The sequence below is a fragment of the Selaginella moellendorffii genome, unplaced genomic scaffold (genome assembly GCF_000143415.4).
Source record: "Selaginella moellendorffii unplaced genomic scaffold, v1.0 SELMOscaffold_1, whole genome shotgun sequence".
Taxonomy (NCBI): domain Eukaryota; kingdom Viridiplantae; phylum Streptophyta; class Lycopodiopsida; order Selaginellales; family Selaginellaceae; genus Selaginella; species Selaginella moellendorffii.
The window spans coordinates 4,756,452-4,775,878 of record NW_003314262.1 but is presented as its reverse complement, the minus strand read 5'-3'; the positions used below and the strand labels follow the sequence as shown (position 1 = coordinate 4,775,878).

Genomic DNA, 19,427 nt, shown 5'->3' with positions numbered 1-19,427 from the left:
ACAAGCCTCCTTAGGAACCTTTTCAACTATATACCAAGAAATTTCTAATTGCAAAGTTCCACCAAAATACCATATTCCTTTCCAATCATTTGGAATGCTAAAACTCCTTTTTCTAAAAACAAGATCCTTGTCTTCTAATGTTGAGTTATCATGGATTTCTTCTTTAGTGTGAAAACTAACCACCATGTCTATAGGGACCTTTGTAACTTCCTTATTAAAAAAGCATCCAATCTTGAACTTGTCGTTAACCCTAACCTTTTGAAGGAAGTTGAACACTAGCAATGTTTGTTTGTGTCTATAGAAAATCAAAACTTTGCAATTGTAATTTTTGTTGTTGAGAACTCCAAGAAGACATTTCAATCATTTTTCACCTTGAATTTACCAAGCCCTGCATAACTAATAGCTTGATTGTATTATCTTTTTGTGCTAATCATATAGGCCAAGCATTTTGATCATTATCTATGTTGAAAACTCTATATAGAGGTGTTAGTTCTATAATCAATCCACCCTTAGGATTAGCTTTACTTTGAAGTGCTAAAGAAACTCAAGCTAAAAGGGGTGGTTTGTTTTAAGTCTGATTCATAAGAGCTTTTTGTCATCCAAAATCCAAAGATCAAGATCCTTATTTGAAATCTTCATAGTCTTTATAAAGGATTCTCTATTGGTTTTTGTGATTATACTTTTCAACTGCTTATCAGCACAAAACTTGATCAACTCACTAATCAAATTCATTCAATCCTGAAGTTTTGACCCCAACTCACTCATACTCAAAACCTTCTTTGTTTGATCTTTACCTACCACTTTCTTGACTGAACATCTACCCATTAGAATCTCCTAACTTAAGAGCTTCAAATCATCATTTTTTAGGACACAAACATCTTTAAAAAAATTCATTGTCCAAGAAATAATTGGTTGCATCTTCTTTGCTATCTTAAGAAAAAGTGTACTTGTCCTATAACAAATTATAAAATTAGTAATAATGATAATAATAATATGTTTGTACCTTCCATTCTCCACAATGAGCTCCTCCTCTTATATATTTTTCTGGACGTCCAGCATTCATCCATGCCTTTCTAATATGTTCTAGTTACTTGGAAAAAGGGACTTCAAGATTTTCCTTTTGTACCTTGTTTGAGTTGAGTGAGAGACAAGGACTTCGAAACGAAAGTCTCTCCCATTCTAATTGAGCAGTTGCTTCTGGAGTCGAAGGTTGGTTTTCTAATAATGTTATCTTTGGTTGCAACCTTGCCACTTATCACTTTGCATCTACACAAGCAAAGTATGAAGTCCAGCTCAGGATCTTCTTGAACCTTAGAAAGGAAGCTCTCATCTTCAAGAAGCTCTTGTAGTGCTTTTGTAGAGTATTGCCCAAAAATAACATAATAACATAATAACATATGCCATCATCACTATCCTTTTTTTCATTTTCTCCTGAATCTATATCCTTTCCTTCATCTTTTGTGCCTTCATCATCTTTATTGCTTTCATTGTCTTCTTTGTTAGCTTTCCTTCTTTTCTTTTGCTCAAAGTCTTTAAAATCAATGACATATTTTACATCCCTTGGATTAGAAATATATGTCACAACTCCATCTTCTATCTTGAAAGGCACCATAACAGCTGGATCAAGTTCTTGTGGATTAACACTGATGGTTTCCTTCAAGCTTTAAACCCAATGATCATATAGTAGCCTTTAGTTATGCTCCTCAAACACTTAAAACTTCAAGATGTGCAAATGCACAAGCTTAAGACTTTGTATTAAAGAATATTGCTTCTCAATCTCTACAATCTTTGAAGCATTGCATGTTTTGAAAATACTGCAATTGCTTTTTCACCAATGCCTTGCTTTCCTTTCTTCTTCTTTACTATTTCATCTTCTAATACACTATCCACACTTTCACCTTCAAAACCATTTCCAAAAACCTTTATTTCCAAGTTTTGATTCAAATTAGTTCCACTCTTACTTTACTGAATGCTACTTTTGCTTCCTTTAGTGAAACTTCACATGGTTCCACTGAGTTTGCAAACTAGTTAGGGCTAAGAATCTTCACTTTAAAGCTATCCCTCCAATTGTTCAGCAACGTTGATTTTGATGATGTTGTAAGCTTAGTCTCACTTATTGATGAAGTATCCCAAAATTTAATTGCATCTAATCCTATCATTTCTTTAGCACAGCTAAGTTGTATGCTTTTTGGATCAAAAGCCACTGGCTTAGAAATACCTTCAACATTAATAAAAAATTGAAATGCCTCTCTATCAAAATGCCAACAAAGTAAGATTTTTTTATCAACCAACTTGTCTATCTTGTTTAGCTCCTCGCTACAAAAGATGAGATCACTAGCATCATCTCGAATTGACCAACTTTGCCTTTGCTCTATATTCCAAAATTGCCTCAGCATCACAATCTTTTGGAATTTTTGGAACCCTCCTTGCCAAGAGGGGAATCTTAGGTACCACTGCCTATCTATTCTATATGATCTTTTGTCCCACTTTATAGCCCTTTGATTCTGATGAAAAAATCTCAAAGAGACTATTGCTGCTGCCTAAAGAAACCTTTTCAACTGCAATATAAAGGTCATTACTAAGTAGGTTAGCCATTGCCACAGTAACTCTTCTCCTTCTCATGTCTAACATTTGTAAAATATATAAGTACAAATCTACTATAGATGAAACTATGTTCTATGTGAGTGCTCACGCACCACAAAAAGTTTACTATCCCATCTATTACACTACAAAAGCTTACAGTTGTTTACCATCTATATTACACTTTAATCAAGTAAAGCATGAACACTCACACACTATTTACATGCAATTAGAACATAACTATAGCGCACTTTAGCATGGGATGGGAGCATGAGTGCTCACCCTAGCATGTAGTGCACTTTAGCGTGGGCTAGGAGCATGAGTGCTTACTCACTATTACCCCATATAGACAATTGCATGACAGAATATTAGAAATATTCCGTGTGCAATGTATGCATGAGTGCTCATGTTGACAAAATGCAATTGCATGGAGTATTCTAGAAATATTCTATGCTCAGCATAAGTCTTTTTTTATGCTTGCTGACAAAATCCAACTGATGATAGAATATCCTAAAAATATTTTGTACCTTCTCTCAAGAAGAAAACCCCAAAGAACCACAAGGAGAACCATGAGGAGAACCACGAGAACTACAAAAGAGGAAGTTAAAAGGGAAGAATTAAAAATACTAAGTTTAGATTTACCTAAGAAAGAAACCAAAATCAAGAAAAAGAGCTCCAAAAGTTGCCTAGGTGTTGCGGCCACAGCATTCCCAGATGCCACAAAAGAGATAGCTCCACAATGCCATTGCAAGGCTCACCACTATTACTTGCTTAACATAATAGAATAGTTAGTTAAAAAATACTTGCTTAAAAAAATTGCTAACCATGGACACCTAGTTTGCTCAAGAAGCAGCAACCCACCCATATCTGACTGCCATGCTCAAGAGGTAGTAATCCACTCAGAAAGCTCTAAAACTCGAGTTCCACTCCGTTGTCCTTAGAGACATGTGGCATGTGATATATGGCATATAAAAGGTTTAAGTACCACTTCGTGGTTATCCTATGGTAAATCACCATAGGATAAAGGGTGAAAATCATGTGCATTATAATACCTCATTATATTGGTCCAAAAAATCACCTTAAAAAATTTTACCGTCTTTAAAATTACTGAAAGATATGATATATTTGTTTGTCCAATAGATGATACATTACCAATATAGTTAGGAAGATGTGTGGAAACTTTAAAACTTATATATGGTATTACACAAGTCAAAGTTCAATAGTTTATCCCATATAGTCCACATAATCAACTAAAAAATCTAATAGATTCCAAAATGATTGATAATATTTTGGTAATTTTTATTCATTTTTATATATGAATATAATGGTTGGCTGTTCCACCCAATACAAAGTAGGCATTTCCAAGAGACTATTAAATGGATGTCAAATAGATGATAATATATATTTTCATTTTTAATGTTTGTTGTGCTTTGGTAAGATCTATGGGAGTAGAGCTTTAGTTAAAAAGCTTAGCTGAAACTTAATATACTGCATTAAATTTTAAGAATATTCTAAAAATATTTTTATTCTTATTTTTCAAAAGATTCCTTCAAGTCTCAAATTTAGTAGTATTTCCCAAATTAATAAATATATAATTACTACAAATGCGTTAAAACAATATGAATGATCTATCATAGCTTGAGAGTGGCTGAAAATCAACAATTAGGATAAAGAGGATGACAAATGATTAGTATTCACTTGAGAAGGTGCCATTCCAGCTCTTTGGCATTTAGTGCCTAGAGAGAAGAGAAGTGCCATTTGTTCAAGAGAAATAAACTCATAAACAATATCTGACATGCCCTTCTTTTAAATTTACTAGGTTTTTTTTAAATTTAATGTAAATTACAAAAATATTAAATTTTTTTAAAAAAAGTTTTTATATTAACTACTCTTTATTTTTTATTTAAAATAAAAATGAAAATTATATTTATATTAACTAATTTATATTTTTTTGGTACTATTAATTCACAAATAGAACATGGAGAAGAAAATGCAATGTCAAAAGAAAGTGCTAAATTAATTACTTATGCAATGGATTTAATGATTAATAATATATCTTCTGGAGAATTACCTAAAGGTCAAAGTATGAATTTTCAATTTACATTAGAAGATGATATTTATGGAAAATTAAATATTTTTACTGAAATGTGGATTTATGGTTCAAAAGGAAAATCTTTTCCTTTATGTGTTGCTGATCAAGAGGATCCTGAATATGATGATGGAGATAATGTTAAAAGATATTTAACTGCCTTATTAAGATCCCATCGAAATACTTTAGAAAGATTGTGTGCATCATTTTTTACTATGGTACTTGAGTATTATGCTATTCAATATACTATTACAAATTACAAAAATCATAATCCCCAATTACTATTTCCTAAACTAAATTCCTTAAATGTTTGTAAAATTTATCTTACTACATTAATAAGTATTATGCCCTATTATTACTTGAAGTCTACTGAATTCTTAGTATCACCAAATCAAAAAGCAATTTTATATTTACATATAAATTGTAGATTAGTACTTTATATTTATAATATTGAAAAATGGTCTAAGAAAGGATATGAAAATGATAGTGGATGTCAATTAAGAATACAACTAGATGGAAATTTAGTATTTTATTCTGGAAACAAAAAAGTTATATGGTCTCCAAATACATATTGCAAATATAAAAATTGTATGATGAACACATTTTTATCACTTCAAAATAACTGTAATTTAGTATTATATGAATCTACTCAACATAGATTCTCAAAATATCCAGTTATCAAAAGAATGTGGGGAACAGATGTAAAATCTTGCTAACTATAAAAGTTTAATTTACATTAAGATGCAATGGTTGTATAGAAAGTTTGAGAAACAATAATATTTCTGCAAAATCTGCCTTCCCAATAATCTTTCTATCAATTAATTTGATACATCAAGTGTGGTGAGAACGTGAGATCCAGGACCCCAGGATGGACGAGCAAGAGTGGTGGAGTTTATGGTCATTCTGCACAACTTAACTTCCTTTCATCTCGTGTGTATTCTCTGCAAAGTTTGGATTCCAGAGTTATAAAGAGAGAACAAATGATCGACAATTCCATACCTGGTCTTACCTGGCTTGCTCTACATAATTTTTAACTTCTCTAGTTTGGATTCCAATTCATACCTGCGCTTGCTTTAGTTCTCTGCTCTTTGCTTGAAGAAAACCAGCTTCACTTACTTTCGTCCTCGATGGATAGGAAGAGTCTGTGGACCTTCTCCTATCGTTCTCCTTCTCGGCCTCCGGAACGTAGGGAAAGAATGAGGCGACACTCTCCTCGTTCATCGCCACAGTTTCGCCTGAGAAAAGGACATGGAAACATGGGCGAGAGATCCTCCACAGTACCTGGATGATTTGAAGAAGCGATTTCTATTATCCCGTTACCTGAGGAACCTGGGGATCTTCAGCTCATCTTCAAGCTCGACGAAGCTCGAAAACGCTTTCCAAAGCCGTCGAGATGCTCACTGCTCCCTCTTGCTCACTGCCCGGTAAAATGACTTGTAGACCTTCTTGTCCGGCGCGCAGCCACTGTCCATCATGTCCTGAAGCAAGTCCCATGCCTCGCCCAAGCTCGACCTCTTGCAAAGCTCGTTGATGAGAGCACCATACGCAGGAGCGTCTTGCACCAGGCCCATCTTCACCATGTCCTGGAACACATCCTTCGCCTCGCTCAGGCGGCCAGCCTTGCCGAGAGCGGAGATGACGCTCGTGTAAGTCATGTGGTTTGGAATGACGCCGTTGTCGATCATCTCCGTCAGAAGATCCAGCACCTTTTCCACCTCCCTCGCCTTTGCAGCTCCGTGAATGAGAATGCTGTAACTCTTGGCGGAGGGAACGATGCCATCCTTCTCTTGCATCTCCCGGAAGACCTCGGTGGCATGCTCCAGCCTCCCCATCTTGCAAAGCCCGCCGACCAGAATGTTGTAGATCACTGGATTGGGACGCACGCCTTTGGAGAGCATCACCTCGTAAGTTTTGAGAGCCTCCTCCATGTTGCACTCCCGGAAGTAGCCGTCCATGAGCATGCCATAGACGATAGGCTCCATCTTCACGCCAGTCCCGTGCATCAGCGCAGCGAACTTCGACGCGGCCCGCATGTTGCCTTGCTTGCAGAAGCAGTGGACGATCGTCGAGTAAGTCTGACCGTCTGGAGCGAGGCCTTTCTCGACCATGGTGTTGAAGATGTTGAGAGCCTCGTCGCTTCTGCCGGTGTCGTAGAGCACGCCAATGAGCCTGCTGTAGAAGATCACGTCCGGATCACACTGGAGGTCATTCACAAGCTTCACAGCCTCGTCCACCCGTCCTTCGGCCACATAAGCCGTCGCCAGCGACGTCCATATGTGGATCCCCGGTTCGCAGTTCTTGCTCTTCATCTCCCGGATGACCTCGAGAGCCTTGTCCGTCCCCCTGTTCTTGCAGAGCGAGTCGACCATCGTGCTGTACATGGTTATGGTTGGCTCGATCCCACTAGAACGCAAAAGCTTCCATGCGTCGTCCACCTTGTCGGCCTTGCAAAACGCATCTATCAAGCTCGAGTATACGATGGCGTCCGGCTTGAGATTCTTGCGTAGCATCTCCTCAAAGTAGTCGCAAGCCAGTGGCAACTGCTTGGCCTTGGACAGCCCCGAGATCATGATGGTGTACGTTCTCAAGTCTGGCGAGTGGCCCCTGGAGCGCATCTCCTGTAATAACTTCGCCGCCACCTCTGGAGAGCCAGCTTTGAAGAGCCCATCCATCACGGTCATGTAGTTGCAAGCATCCGGGCTTCCTCCATCGGCTACCATCGCCCGAAGAAGCTCCAAGGCCTGCTCGGACCGCCTGGAAGCCACCAGGCTAGTGATCAAAGTGTTATACGAGATCTCGTCCCGACAGTCCTCGGGAATGGAGTGAAAGTAACTCACAGCCTCGTCTATCCGGTCATTGCCACAGAGCGCCTTGATCACTATCCCGTGTGTGACGGTGTTCTTGGCAATCCCGTGCGTTTTCATCTCTTCCAGCAACGCATAGGCCGCGGAAAACTCTCCTTTCAAGCAGTAGGCATTGATCATGGCATTGTACGCATAGATATCGGCCTTCTTCTCAACAATGCCCTTAAAAATCTCGCGGGCCTGCTCGATCTGTCCCCCCCGAATCGTCGCGAAGAGCAGCGCATTGCGAGTGAGATTGTTGTGGCTGAAGTGCGGCCTGGTAGCAGCCCAATCAAAGAGCTGCTTCGCAAGCTCCGCGGATTTCACCTCGCGAAGGACGACACGCAGCGTGTCCTTGGTGATGACAACGCCGGGATCGTACCTCGAGTTGAGGAGCGCCGCGAGATCGCTGCCGCCGCTGCTGCCGGGCGCATTGTCGAGGATGCCGAGCAGGGACTGGACGTGGCCCGGATTGGAATACGGGTAGGAGACACGGAATGGCGAGCGGCATTGCCGCCATTGCCGGATCATTGGAGCTTAAAACCAAGAACCCTAAAAACCATACCGTCGCTGACAGGAATCGAAACTCCGACACGATGATTTGTTCGAATGCGCGATCTTACCATTGTCGATGCCCGGATTCGAACCCGCGATCTTATAACTGTTTTCGTCGTAATCAGGAGTTCCCGCTATCTAGTTCTCTTCGTCTTGGATTCTCTTCGCGTCTTCGTCCCTGTTCACCTCGAGAAGGCCATGGATCATAGTTCTCCGAGTCGATCTATCCGGCGACAATCCATGGCTCCTCATTTGCTGGAAGAGATCGAAAGCTTCGTCTACTCTGCTAGCTCGGCAAAGCCTGTCGACGAGAGTAGCGTAAGTCACCATGTCCGGGACGCAGCCTCGCTCGGCCATGCCACAGAAGAGCTCCAGCCCCGTGTCGATCCGCCCGGCGTCGCACAGCCCATTGATGAGAATGCTGAAAGTCACCACGTCCGGGATCCGGCCCGCTCGGATCATCCTCTCGAGAAACTCGTACGCCTCGTCGATCCTGCCGGCTTTGCAAAGCCCGTCGATGAGCGCCGAGTAAGCTATGACGTGAGGAGCCACCACCTCGTCCCGCGCCATCTTTTCGAAGTATCCCAGCGCCTCGGTGACTCTCCCGGCCTTGCACAGGCCGTCGACGATGGAGCTGTAAGTGATGGCGTTGGGAGCGCAGCCTCGAGCAGCCATATAGTCGAGGATCTCCACAGCCTCGTCGAAGCGGCCGCTCCGGCAAAGCCCGTGGCACAGCGTGGTGTAAGTCACAACGCTGGGATGGAACCCGGCCTCGAGCATCTCGCGGAGCAAACCGACGGCCTCTCGCAGCCTCTGCCGCTTGAAGAATCCATCGATGAGAGTGTTGTAAGTCACCGCGTCCGGCAAGCACCCGGCGTCCCTCATCTGCCTGAGAACCACGACCGCGTCCTCCATTCTCCCGACTTTGAGCAGCCCGTCCACGACCGTGGAGTAAGTCACCGTGTTTGCGCGGCACCCCAGCTCCACCATCTTCGCCAGGAGCTGCAACGCCTCGTCCATCTTCGCCATCTTCGACAGCCCGTCGATCAAGGTGCTGTAAGTGACAACGTTCGGCCGGCACCCCCTCTCCAGAGCCCGCTTGAAAACGTTGTGCGCGTCGAGTATCCGCTGCTCCTTGCACAGCCCGTCGAGCACCGAGTTGAAAGTGATCACGTCCGGTGACAGCCCCGACTCGATCATGAACTCGAGCAGCCCGAGCGCGTCTCTCACCATGCCCGACTTGGACAGCCCCGTAACCAGCGTGTTGTAAGTCACCAGCGTCGGCCGGCACACTTGCACCATCTTCTCGAACTGGACCAGAGCCTCTCCAAACATCCCCGCGTTGAAGAAACCATTGAGCAGGACGTTGTACATCTGAGCAGTCGGGGGCTTGTCCGTGTTCCTGGCCCGGTACTCCTCCATAAGTTCCACACAAGCTCGCATCTCCCCGGCTCTCGAGTAACCCGTCATGAGCGTGGTGAAAGTCACCACGTCCGGAAAGCAGTCGTGGAGCATCTGCTCGTCCATCATCTGCCTCGCCTCGGCGTGCCTCTTTTCCCTCACGAACACGCTCAGCAGGACGTTCCAGGTGTAAGTGTTGTGCCTGAAACCGGCCTTCCTCCTCGCCCACTGGAAGAAGAACCACGCACTGTCCGGCTCCTGGATGTTCTTGAGCACCACTCCCACCAAGCTGTTGCTGGGAGTACCTTGGAACCATCTCAGCGCCGCCTCTATGCTCTCCATCGAAGTGCCCGACCTGGAAACTGTCTCAGCGATGGAGATCGCGAACAGTGTCTCCTTCTTCGGCTTGCTGCTGCTGTTACTGGTACTGCTGCTGCAAAGGCCACTCAAGGGCTGTGTGTGTGATTTTCTCACCCCTGCGATCGCGAAAGGAAGTCTACTACTCCTTGGTTGCTGGAAATGGGGTCGCAACTTAGAGAACCATCTCCATTTAGAGACAGCAAAATGCAGGCGGGAGAAGATCATTGTCCATGCCACGCGCCTTAAACCCTAAACCCTGAGAAACATACATCAAGAACAAGGAAAAATAAACCATGGAAGTGTTCTTACTTGTGCTTCGAGAAAAATGAGCGGAAAAAAAGAGATTTTTTCACTGCAAAAGCACTCCAATCAGTATCTTTCGATGCGAGAATGATCAAACCTGTGAGCTCAAGAGGTGCGAGGCGAATTCCCGGTGTTCTCTGGCGGCTCCTGCTGTCCAGAGCCCGTCAAGCACCGCACGGCACGTAGCAGCACCCGGCACGAATCCTCTTTCCATCATCAGCTTCGCCATCCCGTAAGCCAGGAGAGCTCTCCCGTTTCTCGCAAACCCGGAGACGAGGAAGTCCACTTCAGGTGAATGAATCGGCCATGAGGATGAGCTCCTCCACTCTCTTTCGAGCATTTGCTCGAAACACTGCTCGAGTCTCCGGCTGTCACCGGCTTTGCAAAGTCCTTCCAGCAGGAACGCGTACGTGAACCTGTTAGGAGAGATCCCCTCCACCGCCACCATCCTCTCGTAGACTTCCCAGGCCTGGTTCACTCGCCCAGCGTTGCAAAGTCCCTGGATGAGAGTGCTGAAAGTGACCACGTTGGGAGAGCAGCCTTCCGTCCGCCGCATGAGCTCGACATGCCTGTAAGCTTCTGGAATCCTCCGCAGCTTGCACAGTCCCTTCAGCAAGATGTTGTAAGTGATCACGTCGGCCGAGCACCCGGACTCCTTCATCACGTCAAAAAGCTCGAATGCCTCGTCAACTCTGCGAGCCTGGCACAGCCCGTTCATCAGCGAGTTGAAGCAGACCACGTTCGGCACGCAAGGCATGGCTTTGAGCAGCTGGATCGCTTCCTCGAGCCTGTGAGCCTGGCATAACCCGTGAAGGAGAGAGCTAAACGCAAACATGCCTGCCTGCGAGTTTTTGTCTCTTAAGAGGCCAAGCGCTATGTCGAGCTTTCCTGCTTTGCAAAGGCCGTCGATGAGAGCGTCGTAAGTCACAGTATTTGGAGAAACTCCCGTTTGTGGCATCGAGTCGAAGAATTCATAAGCCCCGGTCAAGTTTCCTGCCTTGGACAGACCGTCCACCGCGATGGTGAACGTGAAAACAGTCGGAGACGAGAAGCTCTCGGCCAGAAGTTGCAATACCATTCCAGCTGCCTCTAGCCTCCCTGCTTTGTAGAGTCCATCGACCATTGTGTTGTAAGTGACCGCGTCCGGAGTGAAACCGATCAGCAGTACCTGTTGGAAGAAGAACCACGCCTCATCCACTCGGCCTAGCTCGCACAGAGCATGCAGCAAAACCGTGTGAATCTCCACGTCTGGAACGAAGCCTCTGTCCACCATCTCATCCACCACCCTAAAAGCTGCTTCGATCTCTCCTTCTTTGCAGAGGCCTTTGATGATCAAGCCGAAAGTAATCAGCTCCGGAGGACATCCGTTTGCTGCCATCCGTTCGAGAAGAGAGAACGCTTCCTTTGCACGACCCTGGCCGAGGAGAGCATTCACCAAAGTATTGTAGGTGACCGCATTGGGGGCACAGCCTCGTCCTGCCATCTCTTCCAGGAGTTTGCAACCTTTGTCAACCTCGTTGTCTCTACAAAGCCCGTCGATGACAGTGCTGTACGTGACGACTGTTGGCCGAAACCCGAACTGGATCGCCTTTCTAAAGGCAGTGAAGGCATCACAAACTCTCCCAGCCTTGCACAGCCCGTTGATAAGAACATTGTAAGTCACCATAGTCGGCATGCATTTCGTCTCTGCCTCTAGCTGCTTCACAACTTCCAGCCCGGAGTCCACGAATCCTGCTCTACACAAGCAGTGTAGAAACGTTGTGACCACCACGACGTCCAAGTGCGTAGAGAAGTCCCACATATCTCTATAGCACTTCCATGCCGCCGAGAGCATTCCTGCCGAGCACAGCCCCTGGAGCAAGCTCAGATACGTCTGTGAGTTCTCACGAACACCCGAGTTCCTCATCCGGTGGAACAGCTCCAAGGCCCCAGCAGCATCGCCACCAGAGCACAAGCCGCGGATCAAGATGTTGTATGTGACAACATTCTTGAGCACTGCCTTGAAGTCGGCCTCTAGCAGTTCTCTTGCCTCTCCGATCCTCCCCGCTCGAACAGTAGCTTCCAGCAGCGCATTGCACGTATCCAGAGTGTGTGAAAAGCCCACTTGCTGCTTCGCCCAGTGGAAGAAATGCTTCGCGGAGTCTGGATCAACACTTTTCATCACCGAGGCCACCAGAGAGCCATCCAATCCTCCCCTTCTCCCCAGAGCCTCGTCCAGCAGCTTCCCTTCCTGTAGTGCCGCAACCAAACGTCGCTCCAGGCTCCGAGCGGGAGAAGAAAACAGTCGGACCAACTGTCGCCATACCACAACCATCCGCCATAGCCACCACGAGCTATGGACTCGCGCATTCGCATATTCCACTGCATCTTGGGCCTGTTAAAGCAGTAACGAAGCTCCGACGACGAGGAGGAATGCGTCCGTGGACGTCCCTCATATGGCTCCGGAAGAGGAAATGGGCATCCTGGATGCTAACGTCGATGGAGATCGTTGCAGGCAAAAACCTGTTCGACTTTCCCAGGCTCCCGAGGACAAGAATTTCGCCATGTAGAAACAGAGATTTCTCAATGGCGATTATCTCGGCCTGGCTCTAGCAGCCGATGGAGAGATACCTGGCGCATTGGCGATCCTCTGCCCGATCCCATAAACCCTAAAAATGCTATTTGAATCATAGAAGTTATTTCGAAGTACGAAGACGTGACACGGTCGAATCTCAGCGAAAAAAAAATGGGGTCCTTCATGGGTTCGAACCCGGGATCGGCTCTATAGAGCAGTTTCCAAACAACTGAGAAGCCTCACGCAAAACCATGGTGACAAACGGCACCGGGTAGAAGGTTGGGATCTGGCGGCACTGTTTCGTGAGGAGTCCACACCACCAGGTCGACGGTAATGGACCGTGGTTGTAGCGTAGCAAAGCACGCCTGGCTCCAACAAGAACTCCCTCGGGATTTGCTGGGCAGTGAAGAGCTTCCTTGCCTTTTTATGCTTGCGCGGATCCAAAAAAAACGTACCCTCTTCGGAGCCATGGCGCCCTTCTCTGGAACTTTTCATGCCTGGAGGTGAAGAGCTGGTCGCTTGTGGCAGCCTTCCAGGATCTACACACGGACCTCAGCCGCAGCACTTCTTCCAGCGGTAGTCTGGCCAGGATCTCGAAAATAACCACCACCTCCGGAAGCATCGTTCATACCTTTGCGTGAGCTCGTTCTTTTCAAGTTGTCACGAAGTATGGACGACGAGGAGGGGGATGATCCGTCCTAGTCCGATCGACCAGCTCAGCTAGATGTCTCTCCGGTGGAAATCCCATCTCGATCATCTCGTGATACATGATCAAGGCATCGCTGTATCTCCCAGTGCGGCAGAACCCAGTGACGAGAGCTGTGTATGTTGCGAGCGTCGGAGCGCAGCCACTGTCGAGCATTCGGTCGTGCAGCTTCTTTGCGTCGTCGATCCTCGTTATCTTGCAGTAGCCAGCAAGCATCGTGTTGAAGAGCACCGAGTCCGGCTTGCAAGTCTTTCCGATGCTCTCAAACAGCTCGTGAGCCTCGTCGATTCTCGACTCCTTGCACAGCTTCTGGATCACCGTCGTGAACGTGACGGCGTCCGGGAGGAGAGATCTGCCCTCCATCTCTTTCGCCAGCTTCACAGCATCTCCCAGCCGATCCACTTTGCAAAACCTGTCGATGAGAACTGTGTAGGTGATCACGTTGGGATCGCAAACGTTCCCAACTCCCATCTTCCTGAAAATCTCCATCGCCTTGTCCTCGCAACCCGACTTACAGAGCCCGTCCAGGAGAGTGTTGTAAGTTACAACGTCGGGCGAGCAGCCGGTGTCCAGCATTTCTTCATACAGCTCGTAAGCCTTCTCCCCTCTGTTGGATAAGTTGAGACCGTTTATGAGAGCGCTATACGTGAACATGTCCGGCTTCAAGTGTGGCTCTCTCACCATGTCGTCGTAGAGCGTCAAAGCGTTCTCAATCCTTCCACACTTGCAAAGCCCGTCGATCATGGTGTTGTAAGTCACCACAGTCGGGTGGCATCCTTTCGCTCTGGCCTCCTCGAACAAGTCATAAGCTTCCTTTACCCGGCGCTGCTTGCCAAGCCCATCGATCAGAGCACCATACGTGACCACGTCCGGATAGATAGCCTTGTCCACCATCTGCTTGAAGAGCGTGATGGCCTTGTCCACCTTGCGGCTCTTGCAAAGGCCATCGATCATGATGGTGTACGAGATGAGGTTCGGGGAGAAAATCCCACTCATGTCCTTGAAAACCTCCCAGGCCATGGAGATCTTCCCCCCGGAGCACAGCCCTCGAAGAACAATGTTGTGAGACCTCAGGACCGCAATGCCGGAGTCCTTCATCTCTCCAAACAGCGCCAGCGCCTTCTTCACGTCGCCAGCCTTGAAGAAACCATTCATGAGCGTGTTGTAAGACACCTCGTCCGGCTCGAAGACGTTCTTCATGTGGCTCTGGAAGAAGAGATGCGCGTCCTCGACGCGCCGGGCCTTCACGTAGACGCTGAGGAGATTGTTGCAAGTAAACCTGTTGTGCGTGAACTTGGATTGCTTCCCGGCCCACTGGAACACCTCCCAGGCGGTGTTTGGATCCGGAATCCGGTGGATCACCTTGCCGACGAGGTCAGGGACTAGAATATCGCCATACAGACCCAGGGATTTCTCGATTCCTTCCCCGGCTCGCTTGGAATCCACCACCTGTCGCAGGATTATCTCGGCCAGGCGCTCAATCTCTGCCGGGGGGAGCGGGCGATGCGACATTGCGATTTTGGAGAGATACCTGGCGCGCGCATTGGCGATCGCGGCGCCTCCGCCCGCCCATAGCCCGCGCATTGGCGATCGCATAAACCCTAAATCCTCACATTATTTTATTTAGGGCTTTGGGCTCCTCACTTTCTTGCGAAGAGCATGAAGCTCTTCATCGAGGTGGAGGTCGGCCCCGATGAGATCCCCCTCGCGACGGAGCTCTTCAAGACGCTCAGGTAGGCGCTCTCTTCTCGCGCTCCAAGCGATCCTACAATGGATTTTTCTCATGGCCAGGCTCCTCACCGATCACGTCAAGACCCGGGATCTCAAGAAGCTCTTCACGCCGCTGATATTACGGCTCAAAGATTCCAGCGAGCTGGATCGCGTCGCTTCTGAGATCACGCTTGTGCTCACGGAGCTAGAATCATCAGAACTGGTAAGCTTTTCTTCCTTTTCGAGAAGATGATACGAAAGAGAGAAGAAAACTCACTTTTCTTCACAGGTCTTTGACGAATTGATTGGAGCCTTTGAAGATGTAGTCTTTAGCCGGGAAATGGTGATGCGCCAAGAATCCGTGGTGCCATACATGCTACTGTTTCCAAGGTTCTTCGGTGTCTCAACTTGTTTCTCTTTTTCTTACTGTTCTCTCGGGCTTTTTTATTCCAGGCTACCAGAGCGTTTGATAGTGAGGATGAAAGAGACATTCATCCCAAAGGTATTTTTCTGCTAAATTGTTTGGCTGGCGGGGCTTGATCTCTTTTTACTCAAGGTTTTGAAGCACCTCACCTTGAAGCGATCCATCGATGCGAGTCGAATGGAGTTCTTCTCCTACGCTGAAGCATTTGCTTCTATAGTTCAAATGGAGTTTGTCCCTCTCGTTGGTACTTCTGACCGAGCTAGCATCCAACTGCATGTGGCTAACTCTGTATGCTTTCTTGGTTCCCAGGAGCTGTTCAATCCATCGTTCAACTTCTTCGCAAGCAAGAGACCCGATGTGCAGCGGTAACAATGTTGGGGAAGACTGTGGAGCTTTGCCTACAACAGGTAGAATTAACATATGAGAAATCCAGGTTTTAACATTTCTTTCCTTTTGTTCTAGCTGAATGAGAAGTGTGATCTTACGACACTCTCGGACTTGCGGGCTGCTGTTCACAACGTCACCGAGGGGCATTTTGTGTAAGGCATGGAGGGAACGTACAAACTTTTCTGACTTTAGCAACGTTTTCTGTGACAGATACGACATAAATTACATTGAGGAAAGCATGGGATGGAATCTCAGTCCTACCTCGGTTGTGACTTCGCCGAGGCCGGTCCATGAAACTCCAGTGACACAGTCAGGTAAGAGCACTTAAAAGTTCTTGTTATAATCTCTTGAATATAGTTTCAGGACTTCATGCTGTGGACTCCTTTCATGGACACAAAACCACTGTTTTCACCATGGCTTATGGTAAGGTCATCATCTTTGTGCAATTACTAAGTGTGTACATCACTAGACAGCAGGCGAGACCAGCTACTGACTGGTGCCAAAGACGGGTCCCTCATTGTTTGGTCTTGTGACGGACAAGTATACTCACCTTTTGCACTTGTTTCTGATCGTATAAACTTACGCTGTTTGTCACTGCAGCTTTTGAATCATATCGAAATGCCGCACCACTATGCGTGCTCCATGGACGTTCAAGTATCCTCCCAGTCGCTCCTTGTTTGTGGTGTTGCAAGAGAGGGTGCACTTCCAAACCGAAGATTACCTCCTCCGTGCATTTTTCGCTATGGAGCCGGAGGAATAGGGGGACTAGGCTGGAAAGAGAAAGGATGTCTTCCAAGAGAAACGACAACTTTGATAGCGTGCATTAAGGTACTTTGGTATTTCATTCTCTTATAAATCTGCTGACTTGTTCCAACAGGCATTAGGAGCCCTGGAGCCGTCTTTTATTACGGGAGAAACCACAAAATCAGGACCAAGTGATGTTTGTGAGCAAAAGGTCTGCTACTACGATCTTCAGTCCTCAACTTCCTTCACGAATTTGAAGCCTCTAAGGCAGTACGTGGAGCATGAGGTAGATCTCAACTCGCACTTACGGTTTCTAAGTTGTGTTTCTTTTTTATCAGGACCTGATAACTTGCTTATCTCTATTCCCTCCAAACCCAAACATATTCATGTCGGCCTCGAGAGACTGCACAATCCGCGTCTGGGACCGTCGTGCCGATCGCTGTACAGGTACGAGACATTCTTTTCTCTCGTCTCAAGCGTGCTTCTTTGACGAGCCTTTCACAGGTATGTTTGGAGCTCTGCGAAGCACAGGCCGGTTGCAAGCCCACGACGCGATGATTACGTGCCTGGATGCAACCGACGCAAACATGATCGTCTCTGCGAGCATGGACAAGTTTATCCACCGCTGGGACTACCGGACGCTGTCAAACCAGGTAAGCGTTGCTGCTAGTTCCTCGTTCTCGGCATAGCTCATACGTTTGGTTTTTCCAGGCTTCGAGCGTTCCCGTCTCGTCCATGCAAATCGACGACAGTGGCATTCTCAAGCTAGCTTTAAAGCCAGGCACGGGGACCGCCGCGATAAGCACTCTTCGTGGGCTTTACTTTGCGGACTTCTTCATGCCTCGGCCCTCCGCCCGACTCGCGCAGCTCTTCCCGGATGGCCGCCATGTTGGAATGTACCATGATCTGAAATGGTCCACCGCAAAGAACGTCCTTTACGCCGCTGGAGACGATACCAGGATCGATGTTTACTCGTTTCGACCATAGATAGGTAGCTTCGCATCTTCGATCGCTAACTGGAATTTTTTTCTTTTTGCCAAGCTTTTGCTACGATCGTTATTCTCTGTGGTAAACTCTTACATGATTTTATCCAGTTGTGACCAACTTTTACCAACTTATCGCTATGATTTACATGATTTTATGTGTTTACCAACTTTTACCAACTTAAGTTATGATACATGGAAAACCTCAAGTGTAAAAAATTCACCAAGCGATTTCACCCACTTACGTCTAGTGTCAAAGGGCTCACTGGAGGAAGGAATATCGACGCCATGCTTTCCAAGCTAGTGGTGTTGCCACTAAAAAAATCGAAGGACGCGGTGGTAGCCGAGGGATACGTTTCCAAAGGCCGGACGCTCATGGGGATCACTTTGTCGCCGTCGATCTTGGACAGGACCTCAAACTGGAGCCGCTGGATCGTCGGCCTGGTTGCCCATTCGGGTAGAGCACCATCGTCGCCATCTAGGCGCTTCTCCAGCTCGAATTCCACCTTGACGAACTTCGCTGCCGCGGCCTTGGCGCGGAGGAGGCTGAAGGAGCCCGGCCTGTGAGCGCTGGGGCCGAGCAAGAGCTTGAGCGCTTGCTCCAAGCTCCGCAAGGTTGGTCCAGACGTGTTCACGGATGGAAGCGGCCACAGCCACTGTGACTTGCCACCGCTGCTACTGCCACTCAAGTCGATCTCGCCTCCTGCGAGTTTGTCCAGCGCCCTGCTGCTCAGTTCCACTGCCCCCGGTGAAAGTTTCTTCACTTTGAGGCGCTCCGGCGGAGAATCCAGCTGCTCCGGGGCGGATGCCACCAGCGAGGATGGCTTCACCACTCGGAGTGATAGGATCGGCCGGTCGCTGGATCGGGATGCTTGCCTGAGCTGTTCCGAGAGTGCCAAGATGCTGGAAGCGTGGTCATCACCGCTGCCAACCAGCGGCAAAGGTACCTTGAATGGCTTCGTCAGACTTATCTCTCGAGCTCCTAGTACTGTCACAGTGGCGCCATCCGCTAGCAAAACCTTTCGCAACGCTCCAGCATCCACATCGTTCTGGAAACAAGAAAGGCTTTTTTAGCGATCGATTCAAGACCGTGGTGAATGCATACCGGAATCGCGAGCCGGAGGTCCTTGGCATCTTGGATCCAGAGCTCAACCGGCCCTGCGAGCTTGAATGGAGCCAGCGCCGCGTCATCCCAGTGTCCAAATTCCACCATCGCCTTCTCGGTGCCTTGATTTGAGAGCTCGTCCACATAGCGCCATGTACTGATGTCCTCGGCGAGCTTGATCGGGAAGATATTTCCACCGATTTCGATGTCGAATTCGTACATCAGTGCTTGCCCCATCCTCCGGGAGTAGACCCGCGACACATTCACATCCTCGCGCTTCCATCCTAGCTGCTGGACGATTTTATCCGTCGCTTCCTGGAGGAGAGAATGGGAGAAAGAAATCAGAGATCGCTCGATCGATGGAACATTTCGATTACCAGAACAGCGCCGAGACCCTTATCGTCGGATTCCACCGCGAAAACGATCGCGAGCGAAAGCCATAGCGCGAACGAGAGCGCCAAAACAAGCCTCATGTCTATGCTGTAACCTAAAACCTCCGCGTCGCTTGGGCGAATAAGAGCGCGCCATGTAAGCCTCTGCACGTCATTTATCGCCACGTGGCGTACTTTTCTGCTGGCACGTCAAATCTTTTGGGAATAAGAATCTTGGAGAGAATCCTTTTTTGTGAAGAAGATACGAGCACATAAAGAAGCAAATTCCATAACATACTTCCAGAGAGAGAA

At 47.3% G+C, this 19,427-nt stretch overlaps 4 protein-coding genes across 5 annotated transcripts; 1 reads left to right on the top strand and 3 right to left on the bottom strand.

The window, feature by feature from the left end:
• Nucleotides 1-5,382: 5,382 nt before the first annotated feature.
• Nucleotides 5,383-10,288, bottom strand: LOC9658278 (pentatricopeptide repeat-containing protein At4g31850, chloroplastic). The gene is made up of 4 exons (XM_024681177.1): nt 10,229-10,288; nt 10,138-10,180; nt 8,209-10,077; nt 5,383-8,049 (listed from the first exon to the last, which is right to left on the bottom strand). The coding sequence occupies exons 3-4, from the start codon at nt 10,051-10,053 to the stop codon at nt 6,067-6,069; spliced, it is 3,828 nt and encodes a 1,275-aa protein (XP_024536945.1). The 5' UTR covers nt 10,054-10,077; nt 10,138-10,180; nt 10,229-10,288; the 3' UTR covers nt 5,383-6,066.
• LOC9662504 (pentatricopeptide repeat-containing protein At1g06710, mitochondrial) lies at nt 10,193-14,990 on the bottom strand. Its single transcript, XM_002961645.2, has 4 exons — nt 13,340-14,990; nt 13,141-13,224; nt 12,742-12,914; nt 10,193-12,508 (listed from the first exon to the last, which is right to left on the bottom strand). Exons 1-4 carry the CDS (start codon nt 14,985-14,987, stop codon nt 10,223-10,225), a joined length of 4,191 nt encoding a protein of 1,396 aa, XP_002961691.2. The 5' UTR covers nt 14,988-14,990; the 3' UTR covers nt 10,193-10,222.
• A 38-nt stretch (nt 14,991-15,028) lies between these two features.
• On the top strand, nt 15,029-17,792 carry LOC9658277. 2 transcript variants are annotated; one of them, XM_002962138.2, is made up of 15 exons: nt 15,029-15,124; nt 15,183-15,324; nt 15,391-15,491; nt 15,555-15,603; nt 15,658-15,769; nt 15,835-15,932; nt 15,988-16,064; nt 16,123-16,226; nt 16,276-16,335; nt 16,382-16,452; nt 16,513-16,740; nt 16,790-16,942; nt 16,995-17,103; nt 17,161-17,309; nt 17,368-17,792. In XM_002962138.2, the coding sequence occupies exons 1-15, from the start codon at nt 15,051-15,053 to the stop codon at nt 17,641-17,643; spliced, it is 1,803 nt and encodes a 600-aa protein (XP_002962184.2). In that variant the 5' UTR covers nt 15,029-15,050; the 3' UTR covers nt 17,644-17,792. The 2 variants fall into 2 exon arrangements, with proteins under 2 accessions (XP_002962184.2, XP_024541657.1); XM_024685889.1 differs by having other exon boundaries at nt 16,270-16,335.
• LOC9658276 lies at nt 17,784-19,224 on the bottom strand. The gene is made up of 3 exons (XM_002961644.2): nt 19,122-19,224; nt 18,745-19,059; nt 17,784-18,688 (listed from the first exon to the last, which is right to left on the bottom strand). The coding sequence occupies exons 1-3, from the start codon at nt 19,215-19,217 to the stop codon at nt 17,873-17,875; spliced, it is 1,227 nt and encodes a 408-aa protein (XP_002961690.1). The 5' UTR covers nt 19,218-19,224; the 3' UTR covers nt 17,784-17,872.
• Between the last annotated feature and the right edge of the window lie 203 nt (nt 19,225-19,427).

Bases quoted from the DNA above. Each gene is read 5' to 3' on its own strand.
- LOC9658278 (XM_024681177.1), bottom strand. From the start codon at position 10,053: ATGATCTTCTCCCGCCTGCATTTTGCTGTCTCTAAATGGAGATGGTTC. The intron at 8,050-8,208 runs TAGATAGCGGGA...TCTTGGTTTTAA, and splicing joins GAATCCAAGACGAAGAGAAC to GCTCCAATGATCCGGCAATG.
- LOC9662504 (XM_002961645.2), bottom strand. From the start codon at position 14,987: ATGCGATCGCCAATGCGCGGGCTATGGGCGGGCGGAGGCGCCGCGATC. The intron at 13,225-13,339 runs GAAAAGAACGAG...GTCCGTGTGTAG, and splicing joins TCCATACTTCGTGACAACTT to ATCCTGGAAGGCTGCCACAA. The intron at 12,509-12,741 runs GTATCTCTCCAT...TTACTGCTTTAA, and splicing joins GAGGATCGCCAATGCGCCAG to CAGGCCCAAGATGCAGTGGA.
- LOC9658277 (XM_024685889.1), top strand. From the start codon at position 15,051: ATGAAGCTCTTCATCGAGGTGGAGGTCGGCCCCGATGAGATCCCCCTC. The intron at 15,492-15,554 runs GTTCTTCGGTGT...TTTTTATTCCAG, and splicing joins TACATGCTACTGTTTCCAAG to GCTACCAGAGCGTTTGATAG. The intron at 16,065-16,122 runs GTAAGGCATGGA...TTTCTGTGACAG, and splicing joins GTCACCGAGGGGCATTTTGT to ATACGACATAAATTACATTG.
- LOC9658276 (XM_002961644.2), bottom strand. From the start codon at position 19,217: ATGAGGCTTGTTTTGGCGCTCTCGTTCGCGCTATGGCTTTCGCTCGCG. The intron at 19,060-19,121 runs GTAATCGAAATG...TCTCTCCTCCAG, and splicing joins AGGGTCTCGGCGCTGTTCTG to GAAGCGACGGATAAAATCGT. The intron at 18,689-18,744 runs GTATGCATTCAC...TCTTGTTTCCAG, and splicing joins ACCTCCGGCTCGCGATTCCG to AACGATGTGGATGCTGGAGC.